The sequence below is a fragment of the Neodiprion virginianus genome, chromosome 6 (genome assembly GCF_021901495.1).
Source record: "Neodiprion virginianus isolate iyNeoVirg1 chromosome 6, iyNeoVirg1.1, whole genome shotgun sequence".
Classification (NCBI taxonomy): Eukaryota; Metazoa; Arthropoda; class Insecta; order Hymenoptera; family Diprionidae; genus Neodiprion; species Neodiprion virginianus.
In genome coordinates, this window is record NC_060882.1 from 6,040,635 (window position 1) to 6,060,351 (window position 19,717).

At 43.3% G+C, this 19,717-nt stretch overlaps 1 protein-coding gene across 7 annotated transcripts in view; it reads right to left on the reverse strand.

Annotated features, from left to right (window-relative positions):
• LOC124307580 (dedicator of cytokinesis protein 7) overlaps positions 1 to 19,717 on the reverse strand; it is a 68,109-nt gene that overhangs the window by 47,708 nt on the left and 684 nt on the right. For 4 of the 7 annotated variants that reach the window (XM_046769405.1, XM_046769403.1, XM_046769402.1 and 1 more), the window contains exons 3-21: positions 19,389 to 19,567; positions 18,933 to 19,074; positions 18,634 to 18,837; positions 18,365 to 18,556; positions 17,920 to 18,144; positions 17,575 to 17,855; positions 17,172 to 17,487; positions 16,724 to 17,029; positions 16,423 to 16,628; positions 14,575 to 16,344; positions 14,381 to 14,508; positions 14,022 to 14,284; positions 13,632 to 13,891; positions 13,032 to 13,466; positions 12,593 to 12,945; positions 12,315 to 12,517; positions 11,885 to 12,204; positions 11,727 to 11,771; positions 7,279 to 7,535 (exon numbers count right to left, since the gene is read on the reverse strand). In XM_046769405.1, coding sequence (XP_046625361.1) covers positions 7,376 to 7,535; positions 11,727 to 11,771; positions 11,885 to 12,204; positions 12,315 to 12,517; positions 12,593 to 12,945; positions 13,032 to 13,466; positions 13,632 to 13,891; positions 14,022 to 14,284; positions 14,381 to 14,508; positions 14,575 to 16,344; positions 16,423 to 16,628; positions 16,724 to 17,029; positions 17,172 to 17,487; positions 17,575 to 17,855; positions 17,920 to 18,144; positions 18,365 to 18,556; positions 18,634 to 18,837; positions 18,933 to 19,074; positions 19,389 to 19,567 — 5,988 coding nt within the window. In that variant the 3' untranslated portion in view covers positions 7,279 to 7,375. Of the gene's footprint in view, positions 1 to 7,278; positions 7,536 to 11,726; positions 11,772 to 11,884; positions 12,205 to 12,314; positions 12,518 to 12,592; positions 12,946 to 13,031; positions 13,467 to 13,631; positions 13,892 to 14,021; positions 14,285 to 14,380; positions 14,509 to 14,574; positions 16,345 to 16,422; positions 16,629 to 16,723; positions 17,030 to 17,171; positions 17,488 to 17,574; positions 17,856 to 17,919; positions 18,145 to 18,364; positions 18,557 to 18,633; positions 18,838 to 18,932; positions 19,075 to 19,388; positions 19,568 to 19,717 lie in introns of those variants that run through there. The other 3 variants (XM_046769407.1, XM_046769408.1, XM_046769406.1) reach the window with 1 other exon arrangement.

A 19,717-nucleotide genomic window follows, 5' to 3' on the forward strand; every position in this document is an offset into this window, starting at 1 on the left:
TAAGAAAAACTAACATATTTTATTTACACCGCGTGCAGAGATTCAGCCCCTTACCCCATAATCGGCGTATCCTCGTTCCAAAGCTAGGCGAGGCTGGGGGTGAAAAATAACGTAAAGGCCGGCAAATCGCGTTGCAGATGCAGAGGGGAAGGTTACCGGGGCGGTAAATAAACCGTAACGACGGATGAAATTGCAGGCAAACCGCGAACCCGTCGACGTCGACGTCGTCGTCGATTCGACCAGACGCACCTGCACCATTGCACCTCCGAGCCTCGGAGACGCTCCTCGTCGTCGATCCCGTCTGAATATTGGAATAAATTGTGGGACTGCTCCTCGGGGTGTACCTTCGCCGCCCGAGACGCGCCCAGGGTGTGTACCTCAACCCTCGACCACCCCCAACCCCCTGCCTTACCGGGATGCGCTCGGAAGACGAGGTGAGGAGGGTGGGGGGGGGGGGGGGGGAGGCCCTTATCGCGTCCACGCTTCACTGCGCTTCGGGGATGAAGGCACCCCCCCCCCAGCTGCACCGAGTCCCTCGATCTCGACGTCGAGATGCTCGGTCGTACCTAGATAACGGGTGATTCGCCTTATTACTTACAAGGTGCAGGGGTACACCCTGGAATCCGTGGAATTCCGATGGTGTAAAAGCCGAGGAGAAGGCGATTCTGTGATTTTACTAGACAACTATTAAGGTGTACGTGTGTAAGGATGATGAATTACAATTGGAACATACATACGTGCATGGTACAATGGGCTTCGATAACACCATCTTCGTCGGTCCAATTATGAGGATGTTTTGAGAGGTTTAAAATTTTTCAGTAGGTACTGCGTCGGAAGGTGAGAATCTTTCAACTATTAATAAGTTGTAAGAATGATTTACCCATCAAGGATAGGATGAATATCGAACGCGGATCATTATGTGACGTGTAGGTTACCAGTAAAATAAAATACCCGAAGCTTTGCGTAGCATATTGGGAGAGATTGTTAAATTTCCTCGACATTGAAAAATCTCCGGAATCGAGTTCGAGCCTCGCTTCGAACGAAACAATAAAATCAGAGAACCTGAAGATAAATCAAGGACGCGCATGGGTTCTACACGTTCTGCCGATCTTTTTTCCTAACGTTGTATAACCGACATCCCACAACCTCTGGAATTCACCCGCGGGACTCGGGATGCTAGTGAAGACGGACTGCAGTTTATCGGGGAGCAAAGTAGGCGGGACGGATAAGTGCGCGCGTGTGTGTGTGTGTGTGTGTGTGTGGAGCAGACGACGTCTTAGACCCCGGTTTTCCCGGAGACGGGAGAGGCGCGGTGTGGTCCAAGTCTCGTTCGACCTTTTGCAGCATCGACACTTTCGCGGGGGATGGCGAACGGGTCGTTTAATTCGAGCACGTATAAGGCATTCGATCCGTCTAGTACATGCGAGAAGACAAGCGAAGTGCAGAAGTGCAGAGAAGCGTTGGAAGCCGGCTGCGCCGCAGACGTCGATGCTCCGGATGAAACTTTGCATGGAGCGGTTTCCGCGGGGGAGAAACGACGCGTTTCGATCGGATTTACCGCGATTGGCTTTGTTCGAATATACGTATAACCTTACCGCTTCCCTTTTCTCTACTTTTACCCACTTTTTTCGCGACAAGAATCCATCCATCCCTTAGTGGGCATCGATCGCGGTCGCGTTCCGTCGCCTGAAAACCGCGAGTGTCGATCATCCGTCGATCACTTTTGCAGGGGTCGAAGAGTCACCAGGGATATCCTTGTACCGTTGGGTTCGATACGACGGGCGTTACAGAGACTCAGACACAATTAAATCCGTCTCCTTCCCTGCCTAATTTACCAGCTAATTTACTTTGCCATCTGTTCGTCGTGCTGCGGATCGACCGCCGTACTAAAAATCAATCCCCTGGAAAGCATCCGTGCAAGCCGACAAGCCGCAACTTACCAGCCGCGTCTACCCGATCCTGCAGAAGCTTTTCATCCCCCAGGCGTGTACGACCGCAAGCTCCCCGAACACAAATCGGTCGCTCTTTAGCGACCGCCTTGCGCCGTCAATTAACTCTTTTCAATTCTCGTTCGCAACAATCAACCGTTTATATGCGAACCTGGTTTAGCTGCTGTCAACAGTTTTGCCCGATTTCTTTGCGGTGTGCTGGTACGATAAATTCCCGTAGGTGATTTACCATTTCCACTGAATTAGCCATACCGGAGTGGAAGTTGTGTAAACGGCCATTTCGGAGAACGGACTAATTAACCTTGTTTGTTAATTATGCATTTGTTTAATCACGAACATTATACACTAGCGGCGCACGTTCACGTCCCGGCACCGGAATATTTCAGAAATATAAAACCACGAACCAATTCCCAGCTCCGGTTCTGACGAACGGGATGTAACAATGCTTGTTAAAAAGTTACGTCATGTAGCCAGTCGCTACAGGCTGCGACGAGGTAAAATGGGCACGAAAGTCTCGACGCTGTTGGTCTAAAGAGTACAAAAACGCCAATTGTCCAAGTTCGAGTTTCCGTCGTTCCTATATTTGAATTTTTTTCACATTTGCCAACTTGCAATAAAATGCAGCGAGGATTATTAGATGGAACGATTTTTTTGCGGATCATTTCGGAAAGTGTACGTCGGGCAGTGTTGCGAATCAAAAAGACGAAGGATATTACTCGCAGCGAAATTTTTCCCGCGGTCTGTATTCGGCACGTCTGATCGTGAAACAGGACTCGAGGAAATAATTCAGCAGTTGCCTACGAGACAGAGTCGAAAGCTCAAAGCGACAAAGAGCAGCTCGATACTGCAGTTTTGGGGTCTCCCGATTTCCCTGCGGGAGTCGTGTAACGACCCTGGGAAGGAAGACGACGGTTCGTTTTATAGGTGCAGGTATAGGAAGGAACAAGACGAGGGAGGTGCTTACCTTATACCGTCGCGCTTTGCCAGAAGAAGAAGAAGAAGAAGAAGGCGATTCAATTTGCTCCTTTTCTCTCTCTTCCCCGATCGCGGCTCCTCTGCTCTTCGCTCTCTTATTTCTATACCTTTGTTTTTCCCTCTTACTCATTCTCTGCTTTATCGCTATCTTTTCTCTTAGCAACGGCAATCGAACTGGCGGCCAATTTCGCGAGGGTTCACCACCGCTGGCTGCAGGCGCTACTCGAACCACTCTCTTGGCAACCCCAACCTTCACCGACCACCCTTCACGGATGTAGTTTTACGCCTAATGTAAACCGCCGAATATTCCCCAGGGCTATAAAGCACGGGTTAATTTTATGTCTTTTCAAATTCATAGCTTTTTATTTATCTATTTATTTATTTATTTATTTTGTAACTTTCATCAACTTTAGTGATATAAGGAAAGCTAGTATTGGTTTCGATGGAGAATCGCTTTTTTTAATTTCAGCGAATATTTACGTTTTCTAACTTCTAGAATCCGCAAAAACCGATTTTTAGAACAATGTCGGCCTGTCCGAAAAACTTCCGCAATGATCTCGGAAACGGTTTGATGAAAAAACCTGAAACTTACAGGATTTTACAACCAAATTATGGACGTGAAATCTGTGTTTCTTCTTTTTTTCGATTTTCTCATGGGATGTTTCACGTGTCTGGCGTGCAGTGTAATCGTACGATACATCACAGGTACGTAACGAACATATCTGTATAAAAATACCGAAAACCGGCGGATCCAATTATAAATCTTTGCATACCCGCGACGCAACAATTATGTGAAACTGTTGAATTACGAAGTAAATAAATCCAGATCGATGTGGTACATGATGTTCCCAACTCTTGTTGTAACCAGTAAGTAGTTACGAGATACGAAAAAACATTACTGTAAACAAGAGAGATGTGCGTAAAGGTCAGTCTGTTTTAGATAGTCAGTAGGATAGTGTAAAATTAAACATCATTGGTGCAAATCGTTCGATTCTCGACACTAAAACGTCCTGAACTTCTATAGAATATTTTCGGTGCGACATTCAACACCGCATTTCTAACAGTGAAGCCGTTGTCTGTAATGCCGATGTATATTTAACAAACTTAATTATACATATTACAGTACGGAAAATTAAAAGTGTGTTTTACTGCTGACAAAATCTCAATCCAATTCCCCACGCAAATTTACAAAAACACATCGCATATCCGAAAGCTGCCGGCAGGTACGCGCTTCATGATTAAACAATATAACGAACAAGAGCCCCGCGGTATCTCCCCGTGTTACACGTATTATACCTACCGAATAATTTTTTCGCGATCCTTTACGCGGTTACAATTTTCGCATCGCGCGTGATTCTCTTTTTCCCTCCGGCACCGCGTTTTATACATTTCCAAGGGTGCGATTCCCTCGACTCGAGTGCCTGGAGCGACGAGGTTTGCCGCGGCCTTTGACTCCATCCGTTGCCTTCCGTTTCCACCCTACGATCGGCAGGACCAAGGACCCGAATCCTGCCAAATAAATCCCTCGGGTCCTATCTTCCGCGGGTTCGTCATCGCCGGTTTGATCCGCGGCTCCCGCCCCCCGATGCTCCGTTGACAATTTCATTTCGACGCGTGCATGTGTCGACGGTAACTTTGTTCGGCATTTATCCTCGCGTCGGATCGCGTCGCGAGTCACTCTTTATTATATAATACGCGTACATCCCCAACCAGGGTTACATTACGTTACATTACCGTTAGATTACACGCGGAATCCTTGATGGTGTGGATCAGCTTTGAGCAGCGCGGATCAAACGACCTGGGAACTGATGATCGCGTTAACGCTGTTAGTAAGATCGCTTTTATCTTTTCCTTGGATCTCAACTCTTTGGAGTCGGGTCGTTTTAATGAGAATTTTTAATTCCATGCCTGTCCGCGAGAGGCTTTCGCTCAACTGCTGAGAAATTTAGTCCCTCCAAGGCACGTCAAATATCAGCATATAGCTTGTTTTGAAAACTTTCAATCAGCACAATGGCTTGGCGGTGCTCAAGCCAGGTAATTTTAGGGCAAACAAGGGAAAGCTTTGTGAAAATGAGGGGGCATTGGGTTTCAAATATATTTTCGCAGTACTGATCAAATAGTGCAAAACTATATACACAGCAGGGTGTCCGGTATTTTGGTCGTTTTGGAATTTTTTTCGATTGCACTAAAAAAATGTATTCATATTACAGTGAAAAAAACCTATATATAAAAGTTTTCGGATAATTTTAACACGTGTGGGAATTCGGTTGAAATGTTTAATGTAAAATACGTTGAAAATTTTTCACGTTCTTGAATTGTTTTTCTTTTCTTCAACTAAAATGTACCGATAAAATCAATTTGATGCTTCAGAACAATGTTTATACTTCCAATTAAATTTAGGAACAAAATAATTTGGGATGATCGCACGTATTCCGTAGAGAACGATACTAAATTAAACCGTAAAACTAATTGTTCTATGAATTATAAAAGAGTTTGGAGATTCAATGCATATTTTTGATTTTATTTTTATTTTTTTGTTCCCATGTTAAGTTGAAAGCATAAAAATTGTTTTTAAGCGTCGAATTGATTTTTCCAGTCCATTTCAGTTGATAAAAAACAAGCATCTAACTGGTAAAAATAAGAGGGTTTTAGGGGACACTTTCAGTTTTAGACTGCTTACAGGGGAATAAAAAAAATTGGTTACTTTTAGGGAAATAGGGGATTCACCGTGCAGCCTGTAAGCGTCAGCTTTATTTTAATTTTTTTCTTAAGACGTCAATTGAAAACCAGGAAGCTGCAGAAACGGAGTAATTACAACCGAGTTTTGCGCGATTGGTGCGACGTTACTTATCATTTCGATCGCGTGAGATTCAATCCGAATGCCAAGTTTTCAATTCAATATACCATCTCTCTCTCTCGCTATCACTGCACCGACTAATTAATTCAGACGTAGATGCTAAGGCGGCTCCTCTTCGGTGTAGGGGTGTATAACAGTAACGTTATAAAGCTACAATTAACACGCGAGAGCTCCGAAAGTTTCCTCCCTTGATACCTGCGTAATACATGAGCGAACGTAGGTCCCTGCGTTTCTACCGACTCATACCAGGCTCGGACAAGACGTAGCGAAAGACTGGAAGCTGAGAAAGGGAGGAAGAGAGGGCGTGGAATGAGAGGAGGGGAGGGGAGAGATTCTCGAGAGATTAGATCCGCCGAGGCGGAGATCCCGGAGACTCGGCAGTTATTAACAATTAGCTTCCGTTTCCGAGTCGAGCCTGCAGGAAGAGGTCCTCCCTCAACCCTCGAGCCTTGACTCCGACTCCAACCCTCCGAAGTCCCTCTATAATACTTCCGAGTAACCGGAGTAAATTCATCCGGCAGTTATTGCGGGGGAAAAGTTTACGCCGGAACCGCCTTGCCTGTCAACGTTCCTCAAATGTGATAATAAATAACGCATCGATGTACCTTATAACGTATATTCACGTTATTTGCGCGGCGCAACGGCGAATGAGACAATTTTAACGTATGTTTATCTCTGAAACGTGAGACCCGGTCGTTACACCGATCAAATTTATAATTTGTCGCCTCGTTTAATCTGCCTATATTTCAAGATTTTCAATAAAATTCCCTCATCTTTTTTCTACATCTATATATATATATATATATGAGGGTATATGTTTCACAATTGATTTGAATTTCCCGGATTTCAGGCAAGGTAGCGAAATTTTATGTGTATAGATGTTTCGGGTTTTTGCTCCGAATATTTGAAATCAATTTTAAAGCCCGAATGCTTGCGATGTTAGAGGGACGTTGAAAAAACCCAATTGAAATGGAATTTAAATTATAAGCATTCGATTAGTCAAGTATTTTTTCTCGGGATCCCTAGTGGAAAATTTTACAAACTTTCTGGACATTTTTCTTACAAATCTGCGACCGGCAGAGTTTAGTTTGAAAAATTGATTACTCCAACGATTTTTGATCATTCTCATTAGTGTTGCGGTAGCACCTTGTCATTTAAAAAAATAATCTTCCTTATAATCAGAGTTAAAAACGGCTATAAGGTACGATTCGGATTAATGCGCAGGGATAAAAAATTATGGGCGTTAGATGCGGCCAGAGATTTTTGGGAGCTTCGTTATTTCCAATTTGAAAATTACTCTCCTCTCCACAGCGCGTGGTAATCTCGTTGGCATCGTGCCCACTAAAAATATTCGAGCAAATTTTATTCCCCGACTTTGCTCCGACTTTTCCAATTACAATTTTGTCTCGATTAAGAACCGAACCAATATTGACAATATCGAGCGTCTAATAAACAAAGCTTCTGATCAAACGGTATTCAAAAATACGTTTACGACTTATTTAATGGTTACGGAGGCGAGCATATGGGAAATAATAGTTTCTTACAATTTTGCTGTTCCTCTGGAAAGCTTTTGTCCTGTCTTGTTCGTATGCCTTCACGAAATTTCCTTACTTTTCCCTGAGTTCCGTGACGATTTTTCGAAACCCCTGACTTTTCCTCGACCTCCGGGCTTTCGGTGACCAGTGGCCACTGCAAGGTTGGTAATCCAGGATTCTAACGACCCTGGAACAACTCTAGACGAATCTCGCGCAAGCCTGATGATAATGGAAAAAAAAAGTAATATATGAAAAAGGAAGAAGAAACGGCGAAAATTTTCCAGGTCCAGGAGCAAATTCCGGGACAATTACATTATTCGAGGATTTCCGTGACGACTGGACACAAGTAGGTAGGTATACGTATATGTATAAAAGCCGGTCGCAAAGAAGGGTTAATATTCCCCCGGCATGGATGAATCTCATCCTGGAGGATGGCGCGGCCCGCAAGTTTGTCTCCGGTGAGTCCGGATGACAACGGTCGGCGGATAGCGCGTGGGTCGGCACTTAATTACACGGGTCCACTTCCACGAGGGATAAAGTCGAGTTTGCTCGTTGTCCATCTCGCGCTTAAAGGTATATATATGTACCGGCTTTCGCGGGGAAGGCGGTGTGCGTGGGTGAGCATATTTGTGTACATGCACACCCAGCTATAACGCGGAGTGCCGATAGGAGCGTGCCTTGGTATGCCAATGCGAGGTAACGCGGGGCGATGCGCGCGTTAGTTTAACAACTAAAACCGACGCACGCGGTCCGTGGAAATAAGCGCACAAAGGGAGAGAGAGAGAGAGAGAGAGAGAGCGGTTCGTCGGAGGGACAAGTGGGCTAATAAAAAATTAATGTAGAGCTGAATTAATATTAACGAGGGTTAATCGGTCCGAGCTTTGATTAGAGGGAAGGCTCGTATCACCCCTCCGAACCACAATCTGCAAGTTCGAGGGTTCGTTCATCCTTTTCGCCCCTCTCCCGACATTACGGGACGGATCTTAAAAAGTCGAGTTTCAGATTTTCTGCTTTTTCACCCAGCCCATCCCGCATAATCTGGCAGAATTCCCTCTCGTTATCCTGATAACAACATAAGGGTAACATTTTTTCTTTCATCTCATTTTTTTCATTTTCCTTTTTCTACCTCTTCGAATTCTCCGCAGAGTTTCACGACTGTTTCACAACTTTATCTACTAAATGTTCAAGATTTGCGAAAGTGTGATGTGAAAGTACGATAACACCGGCCTTTTATCTCTTCCTACTCTTTTTCAGCTCAACCCCACCTACCAAAAAAAAAAAAAAAAAAAAAAAAAAAAAAAAAAAAAAAAAAAAAAAAAAACAGAAAAAAGAGCACCCAGTCAGTTCTACTAGAACTACCGACGTGAAAATGCATGATACTTGCAGCAGTTCGAGTTCCGGACATCTGTTTTTAAAAAAAGCAAAAAAAGAAAAAACATATAATCCGAGACTTATTTTCTCTATCAATTCAACGTTCCAGGGTATTAAAATGAGTCGGGATAGTAGAGAAATATATTTTCAGAGAATTACGGTGAGTAACGGTGAGTAAAAACGAGGGCGCGAGTTGTCAGCATGATTTCCTCCGTTTCGGGAACAACTTGGTAAATTTGAAAAGCGGATCACGTCGGTACCGAAACGGTGAAACCAAGTGGGAAAACGTTGGACGAAAAAAGGACGGCTCGCTTGTCTCCTGTAGCTAAGAATCCGCACGCGTCTTTGTTTACACATGGCAATGACGGTAACGCGATCCTGGAAATCCGCAATCAGCATGGTTCACCGATACCGAGCGGCGCAGTCGGAGTCGATCGATCGGAAAATCCGTTCTCGTAACATTTTCAGCCTCAGTTTCTTCGGGCTCCTCGACAGTTTTCCACGCAGCAATTTACGGCGCGAGGGCTTAAACGACGGTCCCGCAACTGATCGTGAGATTCGGAGGGAGACCGAACAAAAATTAGTTGCGAAAATTTTCAGTTTCAAGCATGTATGTATACATACCTATATATCCCTATATATTTTGTTTTGAATGCATTGAAAGAGAGGAAAAAACAGTGAAAAAGCAAAGAAAACCAGGGGAGCTACTCGACTGAGTAATAAATGCACATGGAAAGCGCACGGGACACTGTCTTCGGCGATAAGTGATTAAAGAATAAAATGAAAAAGACATGGTTTTTTACTCGGAACGCGACGTTTCTCCAGCCTAAATATTTAGACACCGTAAAAATTATATACGCATGTACGGGAGGAGCCGAGGCCTCGAGAAGCGCAGCCTGGATCCATTACGTGAGTGGTATAAGCACAGACGCTTGCAAAGCTGTACGGACTTCTTCATGTTAATTCTACGTGTTTGCATCCGAGACATAAAAGCACAGGGTTGCTATCATCCGAGTTTCGGTAATCCCGGTAATTTTTCTTCTCTCGAATAAAACCGTCGCTAAAATTTGGATTCCGATACAAAGAAGACAACTTGATAGTCAAAGAAATTGGTCAAAGTAAATAAAAAACTTTAAAAATCTTGTGTTTGCCGCAGCATACTCGTTTGTCCTACGACTTGTTGACAGTGATTAGCATCCAGATCGCAAAGAATTTGTCTGAGTAGATATCGAAGCAAGAGGACCAAGAAAATATTCCCCAAATCTGGGCAAGTCCGTATGACAATCAATTTTCCAACCCGAAAACTAAAGTTCGTGACGCTATTCGTATGAAATTTTCTCCTCCAGATATACTCTGAAAAACTGGAGTCTAAATCAGGGTTTCTGCTGAGTAAAGAAAAAAAAAACGTTTTTCTCTTTGAAACGGAGGAAGTACGGACTTGAAAGGATTCAAAGACGTTGCGATATAGATCTAGTTGGACGTAAACGAGAAGCAGCACCGCGAGGTCATCGTCAAAATTTGAAAAAGCTCATCTCTGCTACATTTTCAAAGTAGTACAGAAAGGTTTGCCTAACTCGAACCGAACTTCAAATGGAACATATCCAGGCTTGGAACAACTCTTTAAATCGGTGAATTTGCTATTTCTGTACACTACACAATAGTGTCATCACCAACCGTGCAGTTTTTATTTTTAACTTCTCCCTTAGCGTAAACGATACCGAGTAAATAAAAAGGCTGAAAGTTCAACCCAGCAAAGACGATCCGCGTAGACCGCGTTCTACGTACAACATACACAAGACTACAGGTTTTACGAGAGGTTAAAAAAAGGAAAATATTGCGCCTCTCGTAAAAAGCAAGCCGTTATTCATCATTCGAGTTTATTTTCCACGTAGATCTTGCGGCCCCTTTCCGTCTCCATACCGACCACCCGCAGTGCGCGAAAGCGAGGCGTGACACGGGAGACGGTGCACCCAGGGGCCCGGCGAATACGCCTGCTAGATATACGTTACGAGCATGTGTACTTTGCAAGAAGCATATATGAAGCTCGGAATATGCGAGGCCACTCTGAAATGCATAAGGGGGATAAAAAGCTGTGGCTGGTAATCCCCCGGGAGCCCAGTTACCGCCCCCCAGGCCCGCCGTCGACTCTCTCAGGTTTTATTCTGGCTGATTCGAGCGAACACGACACGTGCATTACACCTGGCGAACTCTGTCGGGAGGGCTTGCGAATTATTCAAATATCCAGTGGCGCGAGATCGTGAGCTACGCGTTTTTTTTTTTGTGGTTTTTTTTTTTGGATCAAATCATTGGGATCAATCGCGATCGTTGGGAACGAGCGACAATCGAGATATCAAGACACACTCGGATATATGCTTTCGTAGCTTGGCTATCATGACAAAATGTATATATTTATATAAGTTTCGTTTTTTTCCAATACAAAATCGTACATTACTTATTATAAGTAACAATAATTGTTATAGTATACTATGTGCTCGAGAGCTATAAAATATATCATCAACTGTGCGTTTCGGTATAGTTAAAACCGTATTTCTAGACGTTATTTTTCTCAGTTTTACCCACCCTCGAATAATAAAATGATAGCACGCTATACCCAATCTTGAGTATAAATAAAATATTTGGCGAAATACTACACATGTGCTACCCGACATGTTCGCCAATTCTCGAATGACTTAGACATTGATATACATATATCAGAGATACTCGGTAAATTTATTGCCCTTTTTACGGCTCGCGAATCAAGCGCTATATGCTTGCTATTACACGCCAGCACTTTCTCGGTCACATTGAATATTCCAATTTTAAGATCGCAGTTCTGCGCACATTTTTGTGCTACACATTACGGCACCATACGTGTATAAATATAAAATCCTATTGCATAAATACTAGAGTATTTAAGTACTTTTTTCGTAAGTACTCTGGTAGATGAGATTTCTTGTGAAAGAATATTTCAATACGATACGAGTATAATAATATCTTTGGTGAATACAATCGATAACTGTATAGAACGAGGGAACTTACCAGCGCGGTGACGTTGGTAACGTCTGGTTTGCCGACGCTGGTCCGCTGAAACAGTATAAAAACAAATTTGCAGATATATTGACAACCGAATATTTTATTAGTGAGACACAACGTACTATTATGCCTAATGATTATTTCATAGGGCTCTTTTACCGTACCTCCAAGCGATCAATGGTGTCAATCTTTCGGTCAACCTTTGGTAATTTCGTTCCAACTCTTTTTGGTAATCACGCTGATCGGGTCCGATCAGGTTTTTGTTTCGCCTCAGAGCGTCTAGACATTTTTTGGAAAAGTCTTTAAAGCAGAGCCGAAGTTTATGCTGTAGTCTTGAGGGCTGAGTATTCTGCTCTCGCAGGCCGGATAAAAAGACTACTGCTACTTCGGCTGGACCTTGATTCACCGTTGTCCCGATGCATCCCTGCAGAACCATTTGTAACATTTTTGCATCCGGAGGTTCCTGAGCAGTCGCTGCTGCTACCTGCGATAAGACAAATAGACTTCTTTCATATCGTGATAAAGAGATGATCATCCTTCCATAAAATTCCGTCACGAATAGCAATACTGCTCTATCTGCAATAGATTTTTTACCTCAGCTGTCTTCTTCTGTATATCTTCAATCGCGACCTCGATGGGACTTAACACAATCAGTTTTCTCGCTACCACCCGAATTCTCGTCTTCAAATACGGAAAATGCGTCGCTACGGTCAATATCGTCTTCCGCTTGCACTGTTCCCGCAACTCTCCGTGAGCCTTTCCACTCGGAGTGAAGGGGGTAGCAAATACAAAGCGTTCTGTAATAAACAAATTCTGTCAACATGGTGTTGATGATAGACAAATAGTTTCGAAAAAATTCAATTTTTCCTTACTGATATTGAAATTTCGGTGAAACACCGTTGGCCTATGCCGTAATTCATGAGGCTCGAAGTAAGGCTCGACGTAAGTTATTTGAACATAGGCTTTGTCCGGTTCCAATTTACTAGGATCTACCGGGTTCGAATCCTTTATTATTACGGTATTATCAGTGCCAAATCTTTCAGCGTAAAAATTCTCAAGCCTGGAAAATATCTCGGGAAGTTTCGTCAGAGTCGGCTCCTTGTAGACGAATTCGTCTCCAGCCAAGTCACCAAATCGCGTTCCGTAAAATCCAACTCTAAAATACGTTCCAAAGACACGCTTTCCAGCAAGCTGCTCCACTCTGGTATACGACTCGTGCAATTTCCTAATAAGCGAAGTGAAAACATATCGAAATGTGTGAAACCAAATAACATTTTTCACGAATAGTCGGTTTCATAAAGAATATTGTACCCGTGGATGTTCGCTAATTTTTTATAATCATGAGCGGCTTCGGCTATCGGCAATAACACTCTGTAAACGTCAGCGATGGCCTCGTACATTCCAGCAGCGTGGAGTGAGCTAGCCGCGTGTTCAAGGAGCCCAGCCAAGCCACTTTCCGAAAAATCTGGCCCAAGACACAAGCCTTCTTCTCGTCTTGCCAATACGTCATCTCCGACCGCACTTTCCTCGAGAGCGTTTGGTGTCACAGGTGCCAAAGCGACAGCACCAACTGGCCTGCCTCCTCCACCGGGTTCCAAAAGGTGAAGATACTCTGCAACCAGAGCTGCGCTGTGCACTAGACACATGGCTGCTTCCGTGTGATTCTTCCTCTCCATATGCTGCTGCGCCATATTTGCTAACCAAGTCAATCTCAGATCTGGCGATCCTTGATATCCCTTTGCAATTCTAGGAAATTTTATGAATAATCATCTTTTTTGCTACAAAATTAATCCTTCATTTTTGAAGTAGATTTGCTTCAAGCGGCAAGTGAAACTACGCAAAGATAAGTAAATGTAATGGAAGATGCTTTTGCCTCCCTATTGAATAAGTATAATAATGGTTTACGTGTACCTGTACATCAAGTCCAAAAGCATCTCGGGATCTTCCTGGAACTCTTTCATCTTCACAGTATCAGATAAAATCATATGGAGATTGAATAACAAGTCCTTAACTTGCTCTGGAAAACTCGTATCCGCTAATTCTGTGTCACGTTCAGCATAGACCAAGACGGTCTTTAAGGCTCGCCTGAGAGCTCCTTCACTCGGTGCTCTACCACGACCAACTAACGCAGATAGTGAAGTTGTGACTTGCATCTTTACTCGGGCAAAATTCTGACGAAAATGAAGAAAAACGTTATCAGGGGAAAATTTTAAAAACTCATGATTAGTTATGTATGCATGAAGTTGTTTTGAATGTGAATTGAGCAATTAATCTGGTTTCATATAACTTTCGTCAACTCACATTTCCAATTTCAAAATTTTGTCGCATTAGCAGATACAAACTAGCTGCTGCATGGCTTCTGACTGCACTTAAAGGCGAACTACACCTGGTCAGCAACGTCAGACACAAGTCTCCACACCTTTCGCTTTCCTCGTCAAAAAGCGCGCTATGATACTTGAATACCAGAGCTCTCTGAGTGTTAAACATATGCTGGAGAACTAAGGTGCTTTGATTTCTGGCCAATGCTCTAAGAAGAACTTTTAAGACCGCACCGACTACTGCACCTGGAATTAGATGAAATCAAGTTGGTATTAAAAGTATTAAAATTAACATTTCTACCGTTTTCTTTTTTATCATAGAACTTGAAGCAATTTTTGTACCTCCTCCGCCATCAGCTTGTACAACAGACTCCAGTGTATCCAAAACTACAAGCGAAGCTTCAGCTGCAAGAGCCCCTTCAATATGAGCATCCTGCTCAACAGCTCGGCCTTCGGTCTGCTCAGTTGGCCTGATTTCCACAGTAAAAACATTAATGCAAAAACTTCTAGTACAATTTTGCCAATTAACAACTCACCTATATGGCATTTGATCTTTTCTCCATCTTAGTCGGTCCCCACTGGATCTTTCCTTTCTTCTGAGCATCATTTCGCTTCTGGCACTTCCCTGACCCAGTATAACGTCTTCCAATCTAGACCTAATGTCACTTGTGGCAGCAGCTTGAGGTGGACATCTCTTCAATGCCTTTTTTCCTTTGTATTCAAACGCTGCCGTAGCAATATTCAGGACTTGTAACAGACTCAGAACACGTCTAGAGCTCAATTCAGAGCACCACTGTGCCAAAGCTGTTTTTTCCAATCCTTTTAAAACCCAGAGAGCACACATTAACAAATGCCTGGTGGCCTCGGAGCTCAAGGAAACTCGACATTGCGTTCCAGCTACATCGGTCGACGCGCCTCCTGCTATTGCGAGTGCTACAGATTGTGTAATGGAACCAGATTCGTCCAGATAAACGCTCCTCTCCTTAGAATCCCAATGATAAAGTTGTGGCAGTGCGTCCATTATAATGTTTAGGAGTGGCAAGTAAAGTGCAGCCACACGGGATTTAGCTGATGGATCTGTGTACCTTGGATCTACATCGTGACAGCCCATGAAATAGCGAACAGTACCAATAGCTTTATTCTGTAGCATAGGATTTGGTATTTCGAGGGTATTGGCAAGGTCTGAGAGAACCAGACCAACGAGGAAATGCTGCTGTCTAAACTCCGAACTGAGTTCTGAGAATCTTGCTCGGTCTCCTGGTACCAGAGTTGATATTAAACTCCCGGAACTCCCGGTTGATGGACTGGGTGAAGCTGGAGCTGATCCTGACCACCCCATGTATCCAGTTCCAAAAGGAAGGTTCAAGGCCACGTAATGTTCGTGAGAACAGATTGTTCTGACCAAATCAAGCTTGAGGGCAAATAGTGCAGCAGAATCTGGTACATGCATAGATGATTCAGAGAGAGAACAACAACTGACACGAACCAAAGAGAGAACGAATCCTCTGTCCATGATGGACAGTAAATCAGAGAGAAAATTTCCAAGGCTTGAAATAAGATTAGAAGCTGTGCGGTTTTCTTTTCCACAGCGTAGGATCACCTCAGACGTTAATGCCGCCGCGAGGGTGGCAACGTCGTCTGAAAACTGCGGGGAAAACCGCGATTTCCTTGGAGGTTCGACTCCGTCAATCTCTGACAAAGATACCACCATAGAGCGAACTATAAGCTCGAGGAAAAACCAGGAATGCGTCATAGCTAGTTCCCGTGCCTGCCCTGTTGAAACAACCCAATGTAAAGCTAACTCCTCATGCAGGAGCCTTCCTGTCGCCTGATTGTTAACAGACGGCGATTCCTGACGCATTGAGGCTGTCCTATCCAGACCCCTGGTATGGGCTTCCATTTCTAGGTCTTCAACAGGTAGATCTGGATTACTTCGAGCTCGAACGACGCTCGAGGTGTGTGACAGAGTCGGTAAGCAGCATTGATATGCTGTGTAAGTTGCCAGTAGAGGATGACGCCCGTGGGTATCGACTTGGTCATCTGGTAGGTTTGTCACATTCCTGACCAGCAAACCGAGAGCTTCGAATACAACAGCTGCTATATTCAAAGGCTGAGACGGTAAAGCTGGAGGCCTGACTAATAAGCAGACGAGCTGATCCAGCAGCTGAGGAAGCGAGCGGACTAATGCAGCCGGCGACGCTCTGGCCAGTTCCAACATTGAAGATTTCAACTCTGATTCCATTCCTGCTTCACCAATTCGTGGAGGTATGTGACCAGTTTCCAGAGAACCACAAAGTGAAAGGAATCTGGATTTATGAAGATTTTGTACAAGTTATAATCAACTATACATTCTAGGAATGATTGAAATTCTGTTCAAATTTTACCTGTCAATATACTTGTCTTGAGGATGTACACTAGACACAGGCTCTAAAATGAGCGTAAACACTCCCTTGTGAGCGTCTACCCATCTTGTACCTGGCAGACATACATCTGGTGCTATGTACGAATAATTTGCTGGTGGAGGATCTAATGTAGCTGGTAAACAGAATTCTCCAGACTGCAAGTGCCCATCCCTGAGCAGCTGTAGCCACTGAAAAATTAGTTATCATCATTGTTATTATGCATTTTCTTCTCGATCTCGTCTAGTTTCTTTCAGTTGCACTACTTATTGATAACTATATTCACCGTGTAAGCAACTGGCATTTCGACGTTCGGTTGTTCAATCTTTTTCTGGCAGCTGATGTGATAGAATGTAAATAATAGATGGTGCTTAGCGCTCAAATCGGCAGGAAGTCTTATTTTAATTTCATCGTAAAAGCTGGGGTTTTTATTGTGATAAGAAACGGACGTGAATGCCTCGTGCGTCATTTCCGGGCATGAAGAACGACCAAATATCGCGGTTAGAGCATCTGCCTCATGCTCACCACCCATCAATTGTATTCTCACGGCTATGTTACGAGCAGACACTGCCCTTGCACTGAAATTAGCTTCCTAAAAATGAATAAGATTACGAACTTTGTTAGAATGTGAAGGAGGTATAAACTATTGTACACGAGATCTTAACAACATTCAATCAGGATTATGAGTGAAAGTAAAGGCTCAAATTGACATACAATAAGTATACCCAGCTTACCTTAGGATAAATATAAAGCAGATTACGATATGACAAGTCTGGGGAGACTACTTTGCTAGGAAATTCAAGTATCTCTTTGAATGGTCGGCTCTTCTCGTCAGGATAAGGTGTCAATCTTCTCAGGTCCGGATCCAAGCATCGGGGAAGTTCATCAGGTCTTGGACTAAGGTCTAATTTTAGAATACCAGGTAAGCATTTCAATCTTTTCAAGTTAGATCCCGGCCTACGTAGCTCTGCCAATAATTTATACAAGTCTTCATCCCTCAGTCGCTCACCCTCCTGCTTGAAGAAACTTGATACAGTCAGAGTGATAGGCCTACGGAAAAAAACAAAAAATAAAGCAAAACAGCTTACTCGACAAATACAGATAGGGATCATTGATCATCAATAAAAATCTTCAAACCTAAAACTATCTAAGCAGTTGGCAAAATCATCCTGGGACCAGCTACGTCGCTTGTCAGAGCTGCGCCTCTCCAAGGAGCCTCTTCTTGTTGGAGCTTCGACTTTCTTTCTCCATTGCTCTAGTCCTCCAGATTTTCTATCCAAGGATCCGGCACTTCCCGTACTCTCTGAATCATCAGTGCAGCCCCCACCAATAACCCCGGAAAGATGAATGGCTGTCCATGCCAAAGGCATTCTGTAACGCCCAAGTCGCTCGCATGCTGCCACTGCAGCTGCTCTTACCTGTGAAGCAAGAGAAACAATGTTGTAATTTAATTAAGTTCAAATGATTTTTGAGTCTCATTACCTTATCTTTATTTTTATCTTCCCGCAAATATGGCTCGGCACATTCCGAGATGTCACCTTGCAAAACCTTCTCCAATCTTACGACCAGGAACAAGTCTGGACTTGGTTTACTGATATTGAAAACACAGCTTCTAGCCAAGGTACTTGTATCACTGTATGCGATATGACTTCCAAGCATTCGTTTTAATCCCTCAGGATTCATATCAACGTAGAAGTTCTCTGAAACCTACATCAAGTATAAGGCTGTATTATTTGCAGAACAGTACAGAATAAAACTTGTGATCAATATCTTGTTACTTAACTACAGTGGATTACATAGTAAACCAAATGCATTCGAAACTGGTTGATAAGTTAGGACGTATAATCTGACATAAACAATATCAATAAGATCCAATTCTTTTTTATTTTATATGTAAAACAAAATAATTGTGCTTCAAGCAACAAACCTTCTTTTTCTCTCTGGCATCATACAATGCTAAGCTGGCAAATATTGGTTCAACCTCAAGCTCCAACTTCAATTGTAGGCATTTGACTAATATTTTGTGAGAGAATGGCTCGGAAGGTTCTAAGGCTGGGTTTATCTCCTGCCACTCATCATCTGGTGAGGATGGAGGTGCATAAAGTGGAAACAAAGCTTCCTGAAATACATTTCAATCGATCAATTCAACTGAATTAGTCTTTTGTTGTCATATAGCTATCATAATCCCTATCGCACCTGACGGTCTTCGGAACGTTTCTCTTCATTTGTCAGATCCACAGTTTCCGGGCAAACGCGGTCCAGAAGTCCAGGTAATAACGGGTCATGCTGAGAGTGGCGCAGATCCAGACTAGCCCACGAACCCCGTGGTGTATCCGCAGAATTTGAAAAATCCTCATCATCATGAGGTGACAAAGCACCATTAACATCTTCTTGATCAACCTGATAAGAATTAAATACAAATGCAATTGAACTGCATTAAAGCAGGCTTAGTGAAAGTTTCAATAAATTTGGAAATCAGATTATTAAGATGATACCTCAAAGTCCTGTCTGGGTGTATCTTGCAGAAGCCGATCTCTGGCAATGGGAGAAACTCGTCTTTTGTACTTTCGATTCACTATCACCCAATCTGATGTAAAGGTCTCTACGCATCGCCGTACGTAAGGTGATACTGCATCCCTTAAAGAGAAATAGTGCAACGATGTAAACTAATATCATAATTACATGTAATTTGTCAATCAATGATTATTAAGCTTCAGATTAACACGTTGAGCGCCACGCGTATTTCTAAGACAATCCCGTTCAGGCCACGCGCGCCGCTGTCAGCCACCGATAAGTCTAGTGTCAGCCACCGATGGCTGACGCGGCCTAAACGGAAAGTCCAGTGTCAGCCACCGATGGCTGACATGGCGCTCAACGTGTTAAGAGAATTGCATAAGAGTTATTGTGAGACAGTCTTTTCTACCTAGAACTCATTAAGCTCAATGTCTTACAGTGTTTCAGATGGGACAACAGGTTCTTCTGTTCGAATTTTTCTTTTAACAACTTTCAACTCGACATCCCCTTGTGGGAAATCTAAGATTGGTCGCAATGGATCACGATCCAACATCGTCTGATGCTGGGCCAAAAATTCTTCATAGTCCAAAGGCTCCAGCACCTCACAGAGTGACATCTTGAGAAAAAAGATCATAGGGAACATATAAGGGATGTGAACACAACTTTGTCACAGTATCGTGTCACTTTGATTAAGTCAGAATTAGACTGCTAAAAATCATTCATATCAAAATTGCATTTTGTGATATGTTTCATAGAATTCATTGTA